The 20,155-nt window shown below is 48.6% G+C and overlaps 7 protein-coding genes and 1 non-coding gene across 8 annotated transcripts; 4 read left to right on the plus strand and 4 right to left on the minus strand.

Annotated features, from left to right (window-relative positions):
* Nucleotides 1-131: 131 nt before the first annotated feature.
* On the plus strand, nucleotides 132-2,073 carry TrAtP1_004606 (uncharacterized protein; the record flags this gene model as incomplete). The annotated part of the gene is made up of 6 exons (XM_014084078.2): nucleotides 132-450; nucleotides 507-587; nucleotides 647-696; nucleotides 755-1,352; nucleotides 1,424-1,524; nucleotides 1,575-2,073. Exons 1-6 carry the CDS (start codon nucleotides 220-222, stop codon nucleotides 2,071-2,073), a joined length of 1,560 nt encoding a protein of 519 aa, XP_013939553.2. The 5' UTR covers nucleotides 132-219.
* Nucleotides 2,074-2,623: 550 nt separating this feature from the next.
* TrAtP1_004607 (uncharacterized protein) lies at nucleotides 2,624-5,296 on the plus strand. Its single transcript, XM_014084079.2, has 2 exons — nucleotides 2,624-2,757; nucleotides 2,853-5,296. The coding sequence occupies exons 1-2, from the start codon at nucleotides 2,727-2,729 to the stop codon at nucleotides 5,075-5,077; spliced, it is 2,256 nt and encodes a 751-aa protein (XP_013939554.1). The 5' UTR covers nucleotides 2,624-2,726; the 3' UTR covers nucleotides 5,078-5,296.
* Nucleotides 5,297-5,369: 73 nt separating this feature from the next.
* Nucleotides 5,370-6,095, minus strand: TrAtP1_004608 (uncharacterized protein; the record flags this gene model as incomplete). The annotated part of the gene is made up of 1 exon (XM_014084080.2): nucleotides 5,370-6,095. The coding sequence occupies one exon, from the start codon at nucleotides 6,093-6,095 to the stop codon at nucleotides 5,370-5,372; it is 726 nt and encodes a 241-aa protein (XP_013939555.2).
* A 1,544-nt stretch (nucleotides 6,096-7,639) lies between these two features.
* On the minus strand, nucleotides 7,640-8,042 carry TrAtP1_004609 (uncharacterized protein; the record flags this gene model as incomplete). Its single annotated transcript, XM_014084081.1, has 2 exons — nucleotides 7,640-7,787; nucleotides 7,837-8,042. The coding sequence occupies 2 exons, from the start codon at nucleotides 8,040-8,042 to the stop codon at nucleotides 7,640-7,642; spliced, it is 354 nt and encodes a 117-aa protein (XP_013939556.1).
* Nucleotides 8,043-9,351: 1,309 nt separating this feature from the next.
* On the plus strand, nucleotides 9,352-9,423 carry TrAtP1_004610. The gene has a single exon. It is a non-coding gene; the product is annotated as a tRNA-Thr (tRNA).
* A 364-nt stretch (nucleotides 9,424-9,787) lies between these two features.
* Nucleotides 9,788-11,815, minus strand: TrAtP1_004611 (uncharacterized protein). Its single transcript, XM_014084082.2, has 5 exons — nucleotides 11,366-11,815; nucleotides 11,094-11,279; nucleotides 10,575-11,013; nucleotides 10,137-10,509; nucleotides 9,788-10,074 (listed from the first exon to the last, which is right to left on the minus strand). Exons 1-5 carry the CDS (start codon nucleotides 11,520-11,522, stop codon nucleotides 9,862-9,864), a joined length of 1,368 nt encoding a protein of 455 aa, XP_013939557.2. The 5' UTR covers nucleotides 11,523-11,815; the 3' UTR covers nucleotides 9,788-9,861.
* Nucleotides 11,816-12,631: 816 nt separating this feature from the next.
* TrAtP1_004612 (uncharacterized protein) lies at nucleotides 12,632-13,445 on the minus strand (the record flags this gene model as incomplete). Its single annotated transcript, XM_014084083.2, has 2 exons — nucleotides 12,632-12,754; nucleotides 12,822-13,445. 2 exons carry the CDS (start codon nucleotides 13,443-13,445, stop codon nucleotides 12,632-12,634), a joined length of 747 nt encoding a protein of 248 aa, XP_013939558.2.
* Nucleotides 13,446-16,788: 3,343 nt separating this feature from the next.
* TrAtP1_004613 (uncharacterized protein) lies at nucleotides 16,789-19,268 on the plus strand. Its single transcript, XM_066112373.1, has 2 exons — nucleotides 16,789-17,387; nucleotides 17,471-19,268. Exons 1-2 carry the CDS (start codon nucleotides 16,897-16,899, stop codon nucleotides 18,486-18,488), a joined length of 1,509 nt encoding a protein of 502 aa, XP_065968457.1. The 5' UTR covers nucleotides 16,789-16,896; the 3' UTR covers nucleotides 18,489-19,268.
* Nucleotides 19,269-20,155: the final 887 nt, after the last annotated feature.

The raw sequence follows: 20,155 nt of genomic DNA on the forward strand, positions 1-20,155 counted from the left end.
CTTGGTAGTCATGGCGAGAGGCGTCTATCTATTCTCCACCCCCGCAATAGACCCAAGGGGCAAGTTTGTTGGTGCTAGAGATAACGGTTCTTTTCACTGCTTCTCAATATGATAGCCAATTTGTTTAAGAAGGGCCTGATCACTGACATGAAGATACGAATGAATAGGAGTAGAAATTCTCGGCTTCGTGAAGCTTAGGAGTCTTACAACAGTGGAACCATGGATACAGAAAAGACTACTGTTGGCTCGGCACACCACGATCATGAACTTGGCGTGGAAGAGTCAAGTGGTGTTCACCATGTGGCAGACAATGTTTTCATCAAGAAGGCACAAACGGATCGTGATGATGCCCTAGACTTTCTCCAGTCCACGGGAGATCAAGCTTTTGACTACACGGACAAAGAAGCAACCATGGTCCGGTGGAAAATCGACTTGATGATGATGCCACTCGTAAGCATCAAGACAACTCAACGGCTATGAAGTTGAAACGCTGACCATCTGTCTAGCTACTCGGAACATATACTCTGAATTTTCTCGACAAGGGCATTCTTTCCAATGCATCAGTGTTTGGACTTAAACAGGACACGGTGAGGGTTTTGCGATTACAATATACATGTACTGAGTTCTCATACTTATATTCTTCCAGCATCTGGTTGGCCAGCAATACAGCTGGGTTGCTAGCATTTTCTATTTTGGGTATGATATGACAATAACACGGACATTGATGGAAGCGGGACTGACTTTGGGTAAACAGCTACATGTTAGGACAGCCGGTCAACGCATACTTGCTTCACAAAGTGCCCATGGGAAAATGGCTGGCTGGCAACGTATTCGGATGGGGAGTGTGTATTCTACTCGCCATCACTGCCAAAAACTTTGCAGGTCTCGCCACTACTCGCTTTTTCCTCGGGCTTTTCGAATCTGTCAATAACCCAGCATTTGTGCTCATCACTGCCCAATATTACACGCGCAAGGAACACTCTCTTCGATCGTGCATATGGTGGGCAGGCAACGCGGTTGGATCTTTCTTTGGAGATCTAATCGCGTATGGCATCGGGCATGGCCACGGGCCGCTCTCGCCGTGGAAGTACATGTTCATTACATTTGGAGGCGTTACAATCCTCTGGTCTGCAGTTCTGATGCTGTTTCTGCCCGATTCACCATGGAAGATGAGATTTTTGAATGAGCGAGAAAAGAAGATTGCAGTGCTACGTGTCATGTCTAATCATACTGGAATCAGCGCCTCGCACTGGAAATGGAACCAAGCATGTTCCGTTCTCGCGGATCCTCAAGCATGGATATTCTTTTGTATTGCATTTATCCAATGCTTACCAAGCGGTGGTCTGACTGCTGTAAGTGCCCTCTATATTAGAGCATCCTTCATTCTACATACTTTCCCTGTGAGTAACTAATGGCAACGCAGTTCAACAAACTTATCCTAACAGGTCTTGGGTATACCAATCTCGAAGCCACGATATACTCTATGCCGGAACATGCCATCCAGCTATTCGGTGTCATAGTTGCGTATGTTGCTCTGCTTTCATCCGATAGCAACATTAGGCTAACAATACTAGGGGCATTGCCGGTTCCTATCTGAAAAACTTCAGGTGCATCATTATTGTGCTATCCAACATCCCTCCCTTGGTTGGTAGCTTGATCGTGTATTATGTGCCGGCATCCGATAAATTGACGCGCTTGGCCGGCGTCTACATTCTCTTTACAAACACGATCAGCTATATCATGGTACTGAGTCTTGTGGCTTCCAACTTTGCTGGAATGTCGCGCAAAACCACCGTTTCTGCTGGAATATTTCTTTCATATTCTGCAGGGAATCTGGTCGCTCCACATCTCTTCATCGACTCGGAGGCACCCCTATATCCCACGGGATTTAGAGGGATGATTGCTTCTTTTGTAACAATTATTGTCCTAGCCTTTGCTCTCATGGGATATCTGATTGTACAGAACAGGAGACGTGACAAGGTGTACGGCAAAGTTGATCCAAATGCCGTACAAGAGGATGATTTCATGGATTTGACGGACAAGGAGTTGCACTATTTCCGGTATGCCTGGTGAGTATCTCTAGCTCTCGGTGGCCACTTGGAGAGATCTGCAAGTCAGAGTATGTTGCAGATGGACATACATAGCTAGCATGCTGGAGCTAGGACTGGAGGAATTAGTGCCTGTTTACTGTTGAGAATCTACATGTGTTCATAGCTCGCCGTGTTTGTCTCAAAGTACTCATTTAAGGCACCAGTGGTATTTTCAATATATCTATACGGACAGCAAGAGCCCCCAACGTATGAAAGCGACCGTATAACGTATATGTCGATAGTAACTAGCAATTGTGTTGATGCAATATGGCTGAATAAAAATTGGCTCAGATGCTACATTGTGATACTAGGGAATTGCCAGATACCTTACGCATACTCCTAATTCAGCATATCAAAGTCTCCCTCTTATCTGTGATTATCTTTTAATCGTGTATTGAAGTCAAGAAATCATCAACAAATCTCAGCTCTGTGAACGGACTATCCGGAATAGGCCTTTGGAGCCACCTAAAAGTGCTCTCAGTCGGGAAATTCGACAAGGGAGGGGAAACGCGCTAACGTAATCTTGGCCAACAGCTATTCTCTCTAAAACAGCGGCTGCCCCCTCTAGATACGTGGACTCGCGTGAGCCGACATTCCGATTCCATCGGCCTGAAGAGAGCGTCATAGGTTGTGACAATGGAGCACACTCAGCGTAGAAGCTTTCACGGTACGTCGGATAGGGGGCGACAAACAGTGACTAGCTGGGATTGAGCGACTGAAGGGCGGGCTGCATAAGGCTGGATGGCTAATCACTAAGAGCAGGATGCATGACCTGCCGGAAACGCAAGGTCCGCTGCAAAGGAGGCAATCCGTGCCAAAACTGCGTCAAGTTGAAGGCAACATGCGTCTCTTCGTTTGATAGCAACCTTCGAATGTCATTGGGCGATCCTCGGAGCAGCCAGAAACGCGATCTTCCAGGCACGCCTCGCCAGGGGCCATCACCGCCCAATGTGAAAGCAGATGCCTCTGGAGAAGCCAGTGACAGTCAGCAGCAGTACGACCCATCCGAAATGGGCCATTCACTTCCCTCGGCTACGTTGAATTATATGGACATGGACAGTAAATGGCCAACAGGATCTAATTCTAACTCGGAAAATCCACTTCCACAGCCCATACTTCACTCCATCAACTATGGGCTAGGCTTCGACAGTGGCCAGCCGTCCGACGGTGACCTCGTTGGACTTGATGGCTTTCACATCTCAGAGATGTCGGATTTTGACTTCTCTTTTAATCCCATCTTTAACAGGGACATAGAGTTTCCTAGTTGGTCAGATGCGGCACTCACTGTGGATACATGTATCTTGGACCCTCCAGCTATTACTAAGGAAAGTGAGAGTGCGAATGATTCAACATCATACCGCAACAAACGCTTCAGAAGGAGCAGTACGCCAATAGATGCAGCTGAGACCCCTCCGCCGAACACGAACCAAGAGGCTGCTTACTTGGCTCATTTTGAGCGCTGGATCACCAGATCTAACTATTCTCTCAAGGAGGATGGCAAAGGAAACTATCTCAGATATGTCCTCGACTACATTCAAAGCGAGCACTGCAGCAAAGAATCTCCTTTCCGATACGCAGTCTTGGCCTGGACAGCCAAGCACTTGGCCAAAATCTCTATATCCCACGACAAAACATGGAAGTCCTACTATGTTCGAGCAACCGATTCTCTCGGCCGCATATCATGCTGCGGCCAGGCATATAATGCTTCAGAGACCAGGTCAACCCAATCCGGTGGCCAATCGGCTCTTTCATCAAAAGCCGAAATCACGATGGCTTCTTTATTGTTTCTTTGCAGATGCGATGTTTTGAATGGCAATGCTACTGCAATACTTCGTCGCCTGGATCATTTCAAGGAGCACTTGACATGCCACTTAAACGACGGTCCTCTCTCTGCCTTGGCATGCAAGTTTCTCTTGTGGCTATGCTACATCGATGTTCGTCTGAGAATATTCTCGACCATGGCACCGCCAACCTATGATGGCAGAAACACTCCCATAACCACACTGCTTGACGCGCTTATTCACCATCCCAGTTACAACCACATCTTGTCACATTCACACTCTTACGCATCCGAAACTTTTGGTCAAACATATCCTCCTGAAGAGCTAGTACAAGATGCGAAGAAGGTACCTATTTCAGTACGAACTCACGAAACATTCTGCCTCATCTCCAATATGCTCCAATACCGATCATGGAAATACCTGGCAGAGCAAAAAGCCGATTTCTCTGTACATCGGGAGCTAGCAGAAGCTAAAGAAGCGGCCATAAATCTCGATATACGACGAATGGATACAGAATTCGACCTTGCCAGAGCAACCAATCCTGCTGCAAATTCTTTATGCAGCGTTGTTACAAGCGTTGGGCATAACACCATTGAGAGCAATCCCACCAGCCATACGGCTAAAGGTATCGCGAATTACGATTCGCTTCCACTCGCCGCATCATCTTCAACTACCGGCCATGATGCTACTTCTAACGATCGAGCCTCATTACAATGGCTGTCTTGCTATGCAGCATTTTTGGCAGCCAAAGTGCTGTGGTCGCGGTTTCTATACCCCACTATCCGTAGCGATTCGACCGCCGCAATGGCAACGAGCGGCATACTCAAGATTGCTCTACGACTACGGGAGATTCATCGCAAGGGCATATTGGCTTCTTCAATCAAAATACCTCGAGCGATGCTATGGCCCCTGCCTGTCTTCATTGCGGGGATAGAGACTACTGATGAGATATACGCGGACTGGATATCGGAGTTTATAGATGAGATGGACTCATCAACGAATAACGCGGCGAAAGGCCGAGATTGCAGTGATGGAGAACACACAAGCGCCCCAACAGAAGACAAGGCGGGTGGTTTAACCGACCACAAACTAATATTAATGCTCATGAAGCGGGTTCGAGATAGGCAAGATCTTTTGGGTTGTCGTGTGGATGTTCAGGAAGTCATGAGCGAGATCAAAGGTGCTGATGATATATTTTTACTATAGGGCCCAACTACTCTTGTTACTATCAGAGAGGTACCTACAAGTGTAATATCAATATGTTTTCATGTCTTCGGTAATTTCTTCTAGGTATCATCTATATGTCTATCTCGGTAAAAGACTTCCTCAAAAACATACGTGGGGGTATGCCTTCAGCATTTGTTACTAACACTCACCGATAACTACCAGTAAGGGCAACGCTGAGGCTTCAATGTTCAAAAATGGTAAGGTGAGAACATGTCTTCATCTAAAACATACAACACTCTACCATTACTAATTACATGCATATACTATTTTCCTAGGCCTTGTATTGCCGCTCAAATCCAAAATTCCAAACTTCAGTTCGACGCTGTCCTTCGGATGACTCTTTAAATCCGACGTGTTGAAACACACTCGGCTCCAGCGCCCACTTTACCAGTCCACGATCCTCTGCGTAGCCTTCCAGTATCATATCTCCCGGGAAGTCGTATGGTGGGTCTCTCAGTAATGCTTGGAAGCCCTCTAAATGCCTCCGAGGAAGCACAAGTCCTTGGGCGCAGCACCCGTAATGCGGCATCTCCCGGGCTCCATGGAACTCGCTTAGGCCAAACGGATTCAATCTATTAGCAGAGAGACGACCGGAGAGAAAGTAGAGAGCAATAAGAGCTGGCAGCCAGAGACCAAAAATGAGGGCTCCAAGAAAGCGTTGCGTATGCAGCGACACGCCCGCTGAAGCACCCTTGCGCACATAATATTTCCTCCCAGCCAGGAATGCGACTAACACGGCGGCGTATACCAAAAAGATGACCTTTGAGTAGGATAGCCACTCTTCGTTGTTCCATCCCATCAAGATTTCCGAGTAAAACAATCGCAGATATATCCATTCTCTCTTGGTCTCTTCAGTCTTTTGTTCCACAAATGCTAGGCCCTTTTTGAATCGAGGAAACCAGTCTCGCAGTGTAACAATGTCATCCTCCACCAGCGCAAAGTACGGGTACTCTTGCTCTCGGCACGCTTCCACGAGCGCCGAATGATCGAGCCTCATATTCTCCACACGGCCATCGCCACGAATGTTTCCTTGTTTCAAGTCGAACGGGATGCGGCGGTATACGGAGCTTCCTTCAGGCGGTTCGCCATAGAGAAGGACTTCGTCAACCAGCGGCTCGAGCCAGTCTTGGCCATATGCAAAATGTTTCGCGGGCGTTTTATCGGCTAGCAGCACAACAATGCGGATTGATGCGCGCTCATCCGACGTGAGTGTATCGGTTAACGTAGCAACGGTCGAAGATAGGAACGACTCGGTCGTGCGATTGATACTGGGGATGCCGATGCATAGTAGTTTTTCGACGGGCTGGGCTGGTGTAACTCTAGTAGGGGGGATTATGGATATAGGCGTCCGCCTCTTCAGTTCTCACTGTAGAAAAGCGCTGTCTATAGGCTCGCTCGGCATTGAAAAAGATTGAAGAAGGGTCATCATATGAAAAGAAGGAGGAAAAGACAAACAGAAGAAGCCAGAGAATACAAAACGCGGCGTTGATGCGAGCGACGGACATCATTGTGGTCGCGTGACACAAGATGATGCCCACAACACAACATCAATTTGCGCCTTGAGGCCACGGCTTTGTTATATAGCTTTGAAAGAATTGAGGCGGATTGGCCGGAGACCATATTTCCGCCAGTAATCTCGGGGAAAAGTTCCCCATAAGGCACGACAAATACCAAATTTCTACCAGGGTACTTCAGCCGGTGCTTATGACTACAGACATGAAATACTCTGCACATTCTTCACTGCCAGTAAGCCTTTGGTCTCCTGAGAATCTGCCCAACTTTACTGCAGTCTATATAAAATCTCATTTGTCGAGACACCCCACGAGAGACCGCCTATCCATCTCATTAACACAGGTAGCCAATCACTAGTATTTTTATCAAGTTGGCTTTTTCAGCCTCATTCTACCAGTTCAATGAAAGATGAAGAGAGATGCCGCTGTTTCTCGGCGCAGTCAGACCCTAGAGGGAGGCAGTGAGCTTATTAAACTGGAGTAGGGCGGATAAAACGGCAGGACTACCAACCAACAGCAGAGAAATCGAGATTGGGCGATACGAGTCTATTTATGAAAGACAAAAGAGCAGCTGAGCCACAAGACAATACAAAAAAAGATGAATCAAGTAAATTGCAGCTGCCTATGTGGTTCTCTCAGCGCAACGTTACAGGGAAAGCAGGGGTATGTGGCATATCGCTCCAACTTTAGCAAATGCCGCCCATGTCTAGAACTCAGGCCCCAGAACCTATACAAGAATTATAGAAATGAAAGTTATTGTCAATTTCCATGTCCTGCTGCTCTCTTTTGGCTTATTAAAACAGTTTATTCCAATTGCTCTTGCTTTGTGAGGGCTTGCGTCGAACATAATTTCCATTACTAGCCTGTATTGCTTTACTGCTATTAAACAAGGTCCGCACCAGCGCCTTCCGCCCAAGCTACGACAACTCGTAACCTCGCTAAACAATTCCAACGTCACTTTAACCATTTTGCGCTACTATGAGTACAAATGCTAAAATAAAACTTTCCAAGACGGAGCAAAAATCTTCTTTTAAGCCCCAATGTCACAAGGAAGAGATCCGCAGCAATATCCACTGTGTGAACCAAGAGCTCCTTCGAAATCGATGTGATGGCAGCCATCAGAAGACCTCCAAATCAAAGCATTGAAGTTATAGCCTCCGGGAGTTGTTTCATAGAATCTTTTCACCGATTAGTCTTTTGATATATTTTGCTTCAAGTGACACTTACCCAGCCGTGCATTTCGACGAAACGCATCCGCTGAAGCCGTCGTGAAGTTCCGTTTCATATTTCGATCCGGTGTTGTAGTCTGTCAAGTAGATGAATTGATATTCGCCGCCCTCACTTTGCAAAATATCACCAGCTGCCAATTGTCCCCAAAAGGCGGAAGCCGAGCCGCACAAGGCAGCAATGCCAAGTAGAATGTATGCCTTCATAGTGGATAGGTAGAGAGGCCTTGGAATTGAATGTAAGTAAAGAATCTAGAAGCAGTAGTGATGTGCTATTCAAAGGAGTCCTCAACGCAGTCTTTATAGATTTCCCAGCTCGCAAATCCATTACGATGTATAGCGGTGAGTAACAATGTCCCCCCCCCCCCAAATTAAGAATGATTTCATTTAAATAAGCTTATAATAATCCCTTGTAAGCACCTGGTACCTTCTATCTATGTGTAAGTGTGAATCCCATGATTCAAGTTTGTAAATCATAGTGCTTATACAGCTCAGCTGTGCACATAGTCTCTGCCCTATGAGAGCGCCCTCATACCTGGCAATTTCCGAATGCAGACTATTCTCGTGAGTGCTGTGGCGCAGGATAAACACTCTTTGTTTAACGTAAGTCTAGCCCGCATCAATAGCTTCTTTTCAGTAAACTAGTGCTGAGTGCACTAAAGTCAGTTATAAGTTGCGAGATATCCCAGTAACTTCTTGTTTAGGCAGGCATTGGTTTTCGCAATGCTTTTATCTAGGGAAAAATATCCGTCGCTTTCACATTTACTTTGCATAACAAGAACTACATTCAGTATGCTTGCAAAACCCATAGCGCAAGTGCCAGGTGGCTGTAATCACAGTCCCAGAGCGCATAATGATGGACAGTTAATGCGATGGACAGTTAGTTAGAGAATACAAGCACAGTTAGGATGCACCCATGTAATACCAAGGCATGTTGAGCATAGTGCTATCTGCTTGTAGTCATATTGGTGTACATACAGTGCTTGGGGCCTGTGGCCTTTGGCCCACTGTAGCTAAAAGATACACCTTGAGGATCATTTGAAAAGTATAAGGGACAGAGCTTGGACATTTCCTATGGATAGATTAAACGCCTGCTTCATGTACTTCTGTAAGACTCTCTAGAGAGTCACGAGTCTTTAGCCCCTTGGCGGATGGCGCCATTTATAAGGCAACTCTACTTCCTATCAGCTAGAGTATCACAGTTATGGTAAATGCTGAAGCGTAATTAAAAACCACATATAAAACAGGCGCATGAGGTTATTGTAGATGAAACAGGAGCTTTACAATATAAAGTTACGAAATGACCTTATGTATAACAGCGTTACCAGCAGTATAAAAAAATACATCAAGCCCTAGGCCACAGTCACTGGCCTTGCAACAGGATCACTACTACCTACCTGAACATCACACCAGGAAAGCGGCGCGCAAAGATATGTCTGGGGCAAGAAATAGATTGAAAAAGAAAAGCAAGGGCTTATAAGGTTCAACATTAAGCCACTGTCCAATAAGAAAGACGGCCCGCGTAGCTCAGGGGTAGAGCGTTGCACTCGTAATGCAAAGGTCCATAGTTCAAATCTGTGTGTGGGCAGTTAATTTTTTTTGGCTTTTTTTGCATTTCTTAGCTGGAAATAAATAGGTAAATAATTAACGAGTTAAATTATTTGCTGCATTATGATTCAATGCTAAATAGATATTTCGTACACGTCGGGCGCATCTTTATTCTATCCCCCGCTGGTCGGGAGTAAAAGTTGGTACACTTTGCGAAATTGTTATTTTCGCCTTAACAATTGCGGCAGTAGCTGATTTACACTATCGATCCCTACCCTATGCGAGTATTGATTTTTAAGATAGACAACATTCAACCATTACCACTACCGTTATCATTTAAATTATATATATATAGGCGGTTGTGTATGACTTTCTTACATTAAGATTCTTCCAAGTTGTCAATTCGACTTTAAACTGATATATTAAAGTATCTTACGTTTGTATCTTCGTGACCGCAGTGACACCACCATCGCTCCATCTATCCACTCTTTACATCATTCTTTTCAAATCTTTCTACCGGCACTCTTTCCACATCCTCACCATCATGAGCCGTAGCATCGCTTTCATGGCCCTCCTCTTGCCTCGACACGGACCGAACTTCATCGCCAGCCTCTACATCATCGTCGCTTGATTTCCCATCGCGTCGCAAGTACCATTTAAAAAAGTAGACCAAAATTTGCGCCATAAACACCTTTTCTCTAGTCAGTAACAAGACGGCAAGGGGCATAAGAGCTGCCTATCATTGGCACTCACCTGCTCAATTGTATACAGCAACACCGGAATAGTGATAAACGCCCTTGTCAGGTCATCCGCCTGGCTCCACATTGCCGTCACCAGCGGAATACCCAGACTCGTCGTCTTGGCCGCTCCGCAAAAGCAGACTGCAATGGTCTGCTCCTTGGACATCTTTTTAACAGCGAATATGCGCTGGGCGCTTTTCGGCAGACGGGAGTTGGTGACGCGCGGGTTGATGTATCTGGCAAGAAACAAGGGTGGACGGGCGAGGTAGAAGCAGATGAGAGTAAAGATGATGTAGAGGCCTATGTTGATGAAGACGTTGAAAATAACATCTGCTTTCGAAAGCTTGTAGAGAGCACCAGTGCCAAATGCGCCTGAGAACGTCGTCCTATTCCCTTGCATTAGCATGAAGAAACATCAAAACAGCCATAGGTTCAGCATCTCCCAACTCACCACACGAGCAGTATCAGGCAAACGCTCGGCAACTTCCCCAGCATCGTAACCCTCAAGACCTTGGCCACCACATCTCCTTTCCACCACCTCACCGCCTGGCCCACAGTCAGGGGCAACAAGACGCTCAAGCCCAGCTGCTTCGCCACGTTGGCGTACATATCTCCCAGCGTGCTCGGGTCTGCAGGCCGCCAGTTTTCAAATACAGAGTCTCGCGGTATGAAGCCGTATATCAGAATTGGTGTCAGAAACGCCCCAACGGTGTTGCCTATGACGACGGAGATGACAGCTGCGGCCTCATCGCCTCCGGCCGAGCGCGTCATGACGACGTTGGAAGCGATCGTGGTGGGGAGACAAGAGGTGGCGAGCATGCCGAGCATGATGGGAATAGAAGGCGTGCCATGCTTTAGGGCACCAGCAGCGAGACAGATATGTATAAAAACTAGCATTGCAATTTCATGTCAGTCGATTCCAGGAGCAAAAGCGCGTCTTGATTAGAATCTTATTAAGAACCCAACTCACTCAACATAAACACTGGGATAATCGCAAAGCTGCTCCCCTGAATTATCACATGCAGCCTCCAGTTTGTCAGATTCTGCTTCAACTTTTCGGGAGGAAGCTGCAGCCCGTTGATTAAGAAAATAATGGCCACGGCGCCATACAAGACGCTGTACTCTGATCGAATCACGCCTCCATGCTCTGCAACAGCTGTATTTGCTCGCAAAACAAGCCGATTAGCCCAATTCCCACAATCCAGCAATACAATCAACCTAAAAGAAAAAAGAGAAACTCACATGGAAAGAAACGCCCCAGCACACACGCCACCGCAAATCCAATCAGCAACCACTGCGCAGCTATAAACTGCACTCCTCTGCAAAACCAAACCACCAGCTTATTTTCGCGCCAAGGCCTCTTGTCCACTGTCATCGTGTTCGTTGTCGTCGTATCCATTGTGCTCCCCAAAATCACCCTTTTCAGCAAATATTACTTGGGAAAATGGAAATTATCGTGATGAAATCATAGATCGTTAAAAAATCATGCCAAAAGCAAAAATGAACATTTCTATAACAAACAAATGAAAGAGGCGGGAGAAGGGCAAGGGCGATAAAAAAAGGAAAGCAAAGCAAAGCAAAAGGAAATCACGAGAACAACTGAATATGCACTTCGCAGGTGAAATAGTAGCTTGCTCAATCTCTCCAGCCACACAAGCGTGCGGAATCCAAAAAAGCTTGCGAAATTGAGACCGCGCAGGAATGCTGGGTTTAGAAGAGGGCAAAGCGCCGTCTTATTACCGGATATGCTGAGCGGGTCTCGTCGGCCGATCGCTAGAGATATCTGCCGACACCGCATATTGCGATAAATAGTAGGTAATAGTCGTAGTCATTGTCGGATAATTTGAGAGGGGCCTTTACGGCGTGGTGGGATGATGCTTGAGACATCTGCTGTAAGCATAGCGATAACGAAAAGGGGGTCAAGCTTGGAGGGGTCAAAAAAGCATCAGATTCAGCACCAGACTCAAGGGGGAGGCATGAGATACGGGACAGGCACATGATGGCGTCACGTCGGCATACTCCGTGCTCAGGAAGCAACTTAAGGAGACGGAGTCTATTTCTGAAATACCCGGAATAGATAAAACTCGAAGCATTGATATATACTGCCACTATTTCCTCAATGTCGAAACCCTCCGTACAGACAAAATATACACCGATTCATCCTTTTTCCTCCTCCCAAGCAGTGATAAAACATCTAATCATCCAAAAGCTGTTTGTGGCTAACCCCTCAAGGAGCAGCGACAAGCAAGGCTAACCCCAACGCCGTGCGATGCCTGTGGTATCAACATAAACATTCTCCCAAACAAGGTTCGGGAGATAAAATCGTAATAAGAGGCCCTGCTCTTTCGTGACGGCTCTAGCGGTTGTAAGAATATTAAGTAGAAGAATGAATGGTAGAGTAAAAGAATATTCAAAGCAGGCACTTTTTTTGAAGAGAAAAAGAAAGGAAAAGAAAAGGAAGCAAGGAAAGCGATATGCTGTTATCGCATTGGCTCGAGAGAGGCCGGGTTATGCGACAAGAACGGGTGCTGGTGGTGCTGGTTCTTCCAGTGGTAGAGCTGTCATGGACTCGCCAGCACCGGTACTACTTGGTGCCGGCGCAATCTCTGGGTCTGGAATCTGTATGTCCAGCTAGCGAGAGACACTTGTTAGCATTCATGGTCAAGTTTAGTTAAGCAATGGGAAAGGGCCTTCTTACAGTCATGTACCCCGTGCGGCGGAGCGAAATCAGCTTTGGTGGGAGAACTCCGTCCTCGGATGATATTGTCTTTTCTTTTTCTCGATTCCACTGTTCGATCCAAGTCTCTAGGCTGTTCAGTCGAGACTTGATGCCGGTCATGCCAAAGTCATCCCACAGCCAGCCAGTTGCGAGCCCAACAAATGCATCAAACATGTTTCGAATATTGTAGGGATCAAAGGCAGGTATCAGCTCTTTGTTGAGCTTATCAATAATCTGCCGGAATTCAGGCTCAGGAATCCCCGCAGGATCCAGGATTTCAGGATAAAGATTTGAAAAGGTAGGAGCCAGGTCACCTTGGAGAAGCCAGTCGCGGCGGATTCGGATAATCCGTGTCTTGGCATACTCGGCAGAGTCTGTCGGTACGTGGGGACTCAAGTGAGGGAAGCACGGGTGCTGCGGCCCCCAGGCCTCTCCCAGATCTGGTTGAATCTCTTCGCCCATGATGGACGAGTTGGATGAGGAGATTGCAGATCCTATGCCGTCCCCATAAGAGACGTTGGAAAATCGATGGGGGTCCATGACATCCGGTCCTCGCTCCAGGTCTCTGGAGTAGGACCTCCTCAACTCTTCGTTTTCAGGCATGACGCCTTTTCCTTTATCGACTCCAGGCACGTTTGCAGGCGGCGGAGATTCGCTACTGAAGTCGCCGCTGGTTCTATTTTGGAAGTCAAACCGAGTTGGAGAGAGCGTTTGAGAGCGTCTCTCGTCGTACGACGCACGGACAGACCCAGGCAGGCTTATTCGCTTGTTATCCGTGGTATTCAGATCGAACTGGAAGCTGATGGGCGTTGATGTGGAGTGCCTCGCCTGTATGTGCTCGGCGAGCGTGAGCAGAGGATAGTCGCCGGCGCCAGTAACGTTTGGGTCCGCGGTGTTGGTAGAGTCGTCGAGAGCCGGATGCTGCAGCGGTACTGGGGGACCAATCGGACTTGAAGGGCGCCGCCTGTGGGTGGAAAGCCGGGGGGTTGAGTTGGTAGGATTCCACAAGCGAGCAGACGATAGGCGCTGCAGCCGAGTCGGATTTGCGCCTGGTGTTGCGAGGCTGCCGAATATCGAACGTTGGCCTTGCTTATGAAAGACGGTCTGATGCGGCGATGCAGGCGCCTTGGAAGGACTGGAGCGCGCGGGCTGGTAAGAGGCAGGAACTGCGGAGATGGCGTCGCTGCGAGAGTCGGTTTGCGCGCCTAGGGAGGGCGGGTCGGCCGTGGCTGAAATTGCCTGGAGCTCGTATGAAGCCGTGGGAATGGTGGAAAGGGCACGGCCGCTGGGACGACCGCGCTACAGGGAAACGGCGATGCGGTCGCGTCGGCGCTGGAGGATGGCGATTGCAGCGCAAAGCTGCTACCGGGCGAAGCTGCTGAGCGTAGCCGTGGCCCCAAGAACAGCAACTGAGGTGCTGCGGCAAAATCTGCGATCGACTCTTCCGCCGTGGCCGTCGAGCGCAATGCTGCGTTGGAAATGCAGGCCCGGAGAGCAGATGCTGGGAAGGGCTTGGCGCAGACGCCGTTTTCGTATTGGCTAATCAGGGGCGGGTGCTCAAAGCAGTTAGTGCGGCTGGACAGATTGCTGGCGCCGCAACTGCGCGATTGCATATTTATCGATTGCTGCGATAAGACAAAGAGCGTGGGACGCTGAAGGCAGGCAGGGCAGGGCAGGCTTTTTAACAATCAAAACCCATTGTTGGCGTCATGAGAAGTAAGTAGTTGTGAAAAAAATAGAAAAAAATAAAAAAAGGGAGGCGAGAAGTGGACAAAGAAGAGAAAAAGAAAAGAAGCGAGGAAAGAAGCGAAGAAAAAGAGATTAGAGCTCTGGATCGCAAAGACGAGATGGAATCCGTGCTTCGGGAGCAGCAACGAGATGGTCTGTGGTCATGTCATGGGAACCGGAGTGGCTTTATCTGCGTGCGAAGCTTGGGTGCTTGTTTGTCTGCCAAGTTTAGCCCTTTGTCGTTTGACCCCATGCCGCATCTCGAGCCTCAGGGCTTACGTGCCTTGTTTGGGCCACTGCAAGTGAGCGTTAGCTGGGAGAATGCGGCATGGCTTCGGGACCCGACATCAGTGGCGCCCAGCCAGCGCGCAGCTGAGCGACTGGAGTCTGGAGTCTGGTGCTTTCTAGGGCACGGAATGGGGCACATGCACCAACCGGGCTGTTGGCCCAGACCGGACAGTAATGCCCCAATTTCAACTGCCCGCCATCACCAGCATTACCATCCATGACAAACCAGCAGCTCGATCAGATCTGCCCTATGGTGGAGATGCCGACAAACATGATTTTCATCGCTGCTCACGGCATTCATTTCCGAAGACGCAGAACTGCGCACAGCACGGGTTATGCTAACAAAGAATTCCACCACAAGAGTCAACCGGCCGTTCCATCTTGGTCAAGCATGCGTTGGCTGCGCACATGTAATAGACGTGGCAGCAGCAGACTGTAAGCCTCCTTGCAGAGCATAGTTCTATCCCGATCAACATCGCCTCCATCAATTTTGGTCTATATTGCAAGGCTGAAAATCGAGGGCGTTCTGCGAAGAGACAAGGTGCCTTGTCTGTGTAGAACAAAAATAGAACATGAGTTATTGACTCCATGTCGGTAATCTTTGGCAGCACCACTGGCGCCAGGGGTCATCACCAGTTGTTGGATCTGGGAAATTTAACCGGGCCTCGCCGGTCGAGCACGTGCGGAAGAAGGAAAGATTGTAATCTCTCCAGCGTGCCATCGATCTTATCATCTTGAATAGGGGCTGGAGGAGCCGTGCACTTCCATATTGCATGGCCCGCCGTCCGTGCTGCGTCCCCCATGCAGAGGCCGGGCCTCCTAGCAATTGATGGGCAGATCGCAGAGATAGTCGAACCAGGTGCTACATATTAAATTTTAATCTCCTTTTAGAAGCATATTTTCCAAGATTGGGAATCGTATTGCTGGAGATTGCCGTGCCTGTTCGCATGACGGCGGTGCGGATTTGCTCCCTGCTGGGAAATTGCTCCATGCGAATTTCGACGGTGACGTCCCCAGGAAGACGAAATTAAGCTGTTGGTGCCATGCGGCCCGAAAAGCGGGGCGCGATCTCTTGGAACTGACTTGTCAGTCTACAACGCTGATAGCAGCGCTTCGAGAACGTGGAAGCAATTTCGAATGCACTTGCGAAGCACTACTGTCTAGGCCTGCCTCGTATTCTACGCAGTTCAACGACTTGAAGACGGTAGCGGAATGTCTAGAGAGCTGCGAATGCCTCGCACTGGCTAATTGGGAGGGTTATTGGGACTACCTAGCTCATGTCTTTATAAAAGCCAAGCCAAGAGCGCAAATGATATGTAAAAGAGCAAAACGTTGAAGATGAAGATGGATCATTGACGCTGATCTGCTCTAAATCATGGATACCAGAAATATACGCCGCTCTTTGCCGGCCACGATAACTTCATTCACTACTACTTCAATTACAAGGTAATTTCGTCATAGAAGATGCTTAGCGTCCTGTCATCATGGCGGAGCATTCCGTCCAGAGCTATACGGTGGAGACCAGCGGTAGCTGTCACTGTCGACCCAAAACCGACCGAGCTCTCCGTAAGGAATGCAGAGAATACTGGAGGCTATTGCCATTATTTCCGCACATTGGCTGCTTGGATCAACATTCAAAGTCAAGATAAACATCAATAAAACACATAAAACTCGAATTATTCAAGCATCGAGCTTTGCTGCCAGTGCGCTGTCAACATCTCACCTGCTGCGGTCCGCCATGCCCTCCTGCCAAAACCAGCACAAGCCCGCTGTACCCCGGATTCTAGCCAGCCCAGCCACGCGGGAGCGCTAGTCGGTCGCAGGGGAAAGCCGCTGGAGCGCTGACGGACGGTCACTGAAGGTTGCCACCGCACAGCGGCACCTCGAATTCCTGTTGACGTAACGATGCTGCGGCGATCCAGCGCATACCACCCACCACGTTTTCCCACGATCGGCCCAGCCCAATCTTCTTCCCTCCCTGCCCACCGCCTAATGCCTCTCTGCTGACATCCCGCACAAAACGTGCATAACCCTAGCCATGCCGACGGCAGCAATGCCAGATGACGGCCGCCAGGCCTCGACGGCATCTCCAGCGAAGCCTGGGCTCGCTGCCAGCTCCGGCGTCAGCCTCGGCCACGGCACCAATGCCACCAGCAACAGCAACGCCAGCGCCGCGTCCCCTGGACACTTTATCCGCCGTGCCAAAACCTTTGACGAGCCCTCGATGCGGTCCGGATCCATGTCGCGACACTTTTCAGACTCGTCGTCCGAGGCGCTGCCCCGGAGGAGCTCCAACTTTTCCGAGTATAGCCTGAACGAGGCACGCGACATCCTCAACCCCCGTCCACACGTCCTCGGTGAGGAGCAGTCCCATCACGAATCATCGCCGCTGGCTCTTCTATCGCTGGCCTTTGCCTTTCTGCCCGCCGTTGCCGGTGTCTTTTTCCAGAATGGCACTTCGGTTGTCACCGACATCATGCTCCTGGGCCTCGCAGCCATCCTCCTTCATTGGTCGGTGACGCAACCGTGGTAAGTAGCGGTCATGGTTTCGCCACTTCCTCCCCAGCAAGGAAAATAAAAAAAAGGCACAAGGAAACTCATAGTTTTTTTAGGCAATGGTATCACGCGGCGCAAGAAGTCCGTCTATTCCAAGAAAATTCGGTCAGCATATCCCTTGAAGACGACAGTGACCTCGACTCCCGGGGTAAACCCTCAAGCACTAGTGCACCACTTGACGATGTGCCCGAAGAGCGAGAGGGAGATGGCATGGATGACTCGAGCTCGACAAAGAGAGATGCTAGGGAGAAGCAGCAGATGACGGAGCAACAGCAGGCTGCTCTGAAAGAGCTTTACCGCCATGAAAGCCTTGCGCTGGTATCATGCTTCGTACTGCCACTGCTTAGCGCATATCTCTTACATTACATCAGAGGCCAGCTCAGTAGGCCATCTGAAGGACTTGTTTCCAACTTCAACTTGACAATCTTCCTATTGGCAGCTGAGCTGCGTGTGCTGTCACACATGATCACGCTGGTCCAGTCTCGAACACTACATCTTCAAAAGGTTGTCCACGAAAGCCCCTTTGGCCAGCAGGTTGGGACCGAGACGCTATTGGAAGAGATGCTCAGGAGACTGGAGAGGCTTGAAAGTCGGTCAACATCCCAGGGTCACGAAATAGCTGGACACGGACAGACGCTGGACTCGACCGCGGCAACAATTAGTCGAGATGTCCGAAACACCATTCAACCAGAGCTGGACGCTTTGAATCGAGCCGTGAGACGGTATGAGAAGAAGGCAACACTCCTCCAGCTTCAGACAGAATCCAGATTCTCGCAGGTACACGCCAAACTGGACGATGCCATCTCTTTAGCCGCCGCTGCAGTCAAGAATACAAACCGGCGGTGGGACTTGATCCCTTGGGCCTGGAAATGGATCGTGACGATTGTAACATTTCCGTTCAAGGCCCTATTAGAGATACTCGCTCTGCCGCTGAAGCCGATTGTTGCATTTGCAAACAGAAATAAGCCACCGTCTGCTGCGAGTCTACCGCCGTCTAGGAGCAGGGCGGGGAAGTCGCCTGCGTCGTTGAAATATAACGGCGACCGAGTGCCGACGAGGCTAACCAAGAGATGATGAGATGCTAGTTATATATGGCGTATCTCTGTTTTGCTGGTTTTTTTTTGGATTTTCTTTTCTTTCCTCTTTTCTTTTTTTTTTCAGCAGGCAACCTTTGTTATTGGCAAGTTATAAGCAAAAAAGTGGTCACGGCTGCATTCAAACAAATCACCCTGAGATAACATTAGTACCGCGCATCTTTATCACTCCAGATTACACGCCGAATCTGACGGTAATATTGTTAACTACTATTAACTAATGTTACAATAGAGTTTTCTCTGCATGTATATGAAACACTGGCCCTTTGTAATCATCATGATTCATTAAGTGGCATCTCTAGCACAGAGGATAGACTTTATCGCCTGCATGCTTAGTCGCCATTTGATTGCCTCCTACAAGTATTAGCTTCATCCACTGTTCACGGCGATTTCATCTCTTGCCGATATATGACGTTATTTCCCCTTGCAAACCTGCATTTCTTTTCGTCTCTAATAACGCGTCAGCAAGCTATCCCAGTCGCGCGCACGGGTAAAGTGGTGTTGACATCTGCCGCGTTTGGACCCGCCGATCAGATTCTCGACTTTGACTAAACATGTGGGTTATTAGAGCAATAGGTAGCGAATTATTGATTTCCAATGCGCTACAAAGCACGCTATCATCGATTTCATCAACCTTGCACCCACTCGTGGCACGTGGGCCTGAAAAAAACTGAAAAAGAGAGTTCTCGGACTGTCCCAATTGGGTATCTGGCCCAGAATACGGAGCACAAGGAAAGCAATGCTACTAGATGCCTTTGCCTTGCAATCATAAGGATTACCCTGCATGGGATGATGGTGAGGGTGCTCTTTTGAGTTCAACCGCCTTGTGTGCTACAAAATATACTTTGTGCCATCTTAATGTTATTTGTATTCTTCTTGTGTGATGAATGGCCAGATGAACAGGCACGTGTGCAATAGCGGCTTGGCTCGCAAGATCTTGTGGTACCTTGGCAATTTGCAACTTGGGACTTCTCCAGCAGTTCCCACCGTGCTATGATGAACTGTAATAGCCTGGTCAATCGGTATGAGAAGTACCTGGTTAATTCTCCTCCTTTGGTTCGGCTGTACATGTACTTGTAGTCATGCTCTGCTGTATCTTCCAGTAACCAGTGATTTATCTATAGGTTGTTGCGTGTTGCATCAGCATTAGAGCTGAAATTCTGTGTAATGGTCGTATTTACCAAGTCCGTCACGGGGCCATAACAGGATCTGTTGGCATCGCTAAAATTACTTTTTGGCGTTGGCCGAGTATTGCAGTGATATTAAAGCTGAACATTTATAATTGCATTGTACGTTGTGCGCGTGCATCATTACCTACAAGTATGTTGCTTGTAGTTGCAAATTGGTGTCACAAATCCGATTTTGCCCGCGTATGGAAGGTTTCACCATTGTTGACGGAGATGTGCGCCCAATTGATCATTCTGAAGAACTGGGGGCGGCGCTGAAGAGTCGATTGCTTACTGCACGATCGCGAGGACAAGAGCAGGTTCCACGGGGATGCGGAAATCAACGTGGGCAGAAGGACCTGGAGAGTTGCGCCGCCGCGCTGGTGCACCACGACGGGCCAGTCATCTGCCGACTTTGGGTCACGCCAACGGAGTGGATCTCTTAATTTCGCAGCCCGAGGTGGCGTGGCGCATCGAAAAG

This window comes from Trichoderma atroviride, chromosome 2, assembly GCF_020647795.1.
Source record: "Trichoderma atroviride chromosome 2, complete sequence".
In the NCBI taxonomy this organism is placed as follows: Eukaryota; Fungi; Ascomycota; class Sordariomycetes; order Hypocreales; family Hypocreaceae; genus Trichoderma; species Trichoderma atroviride.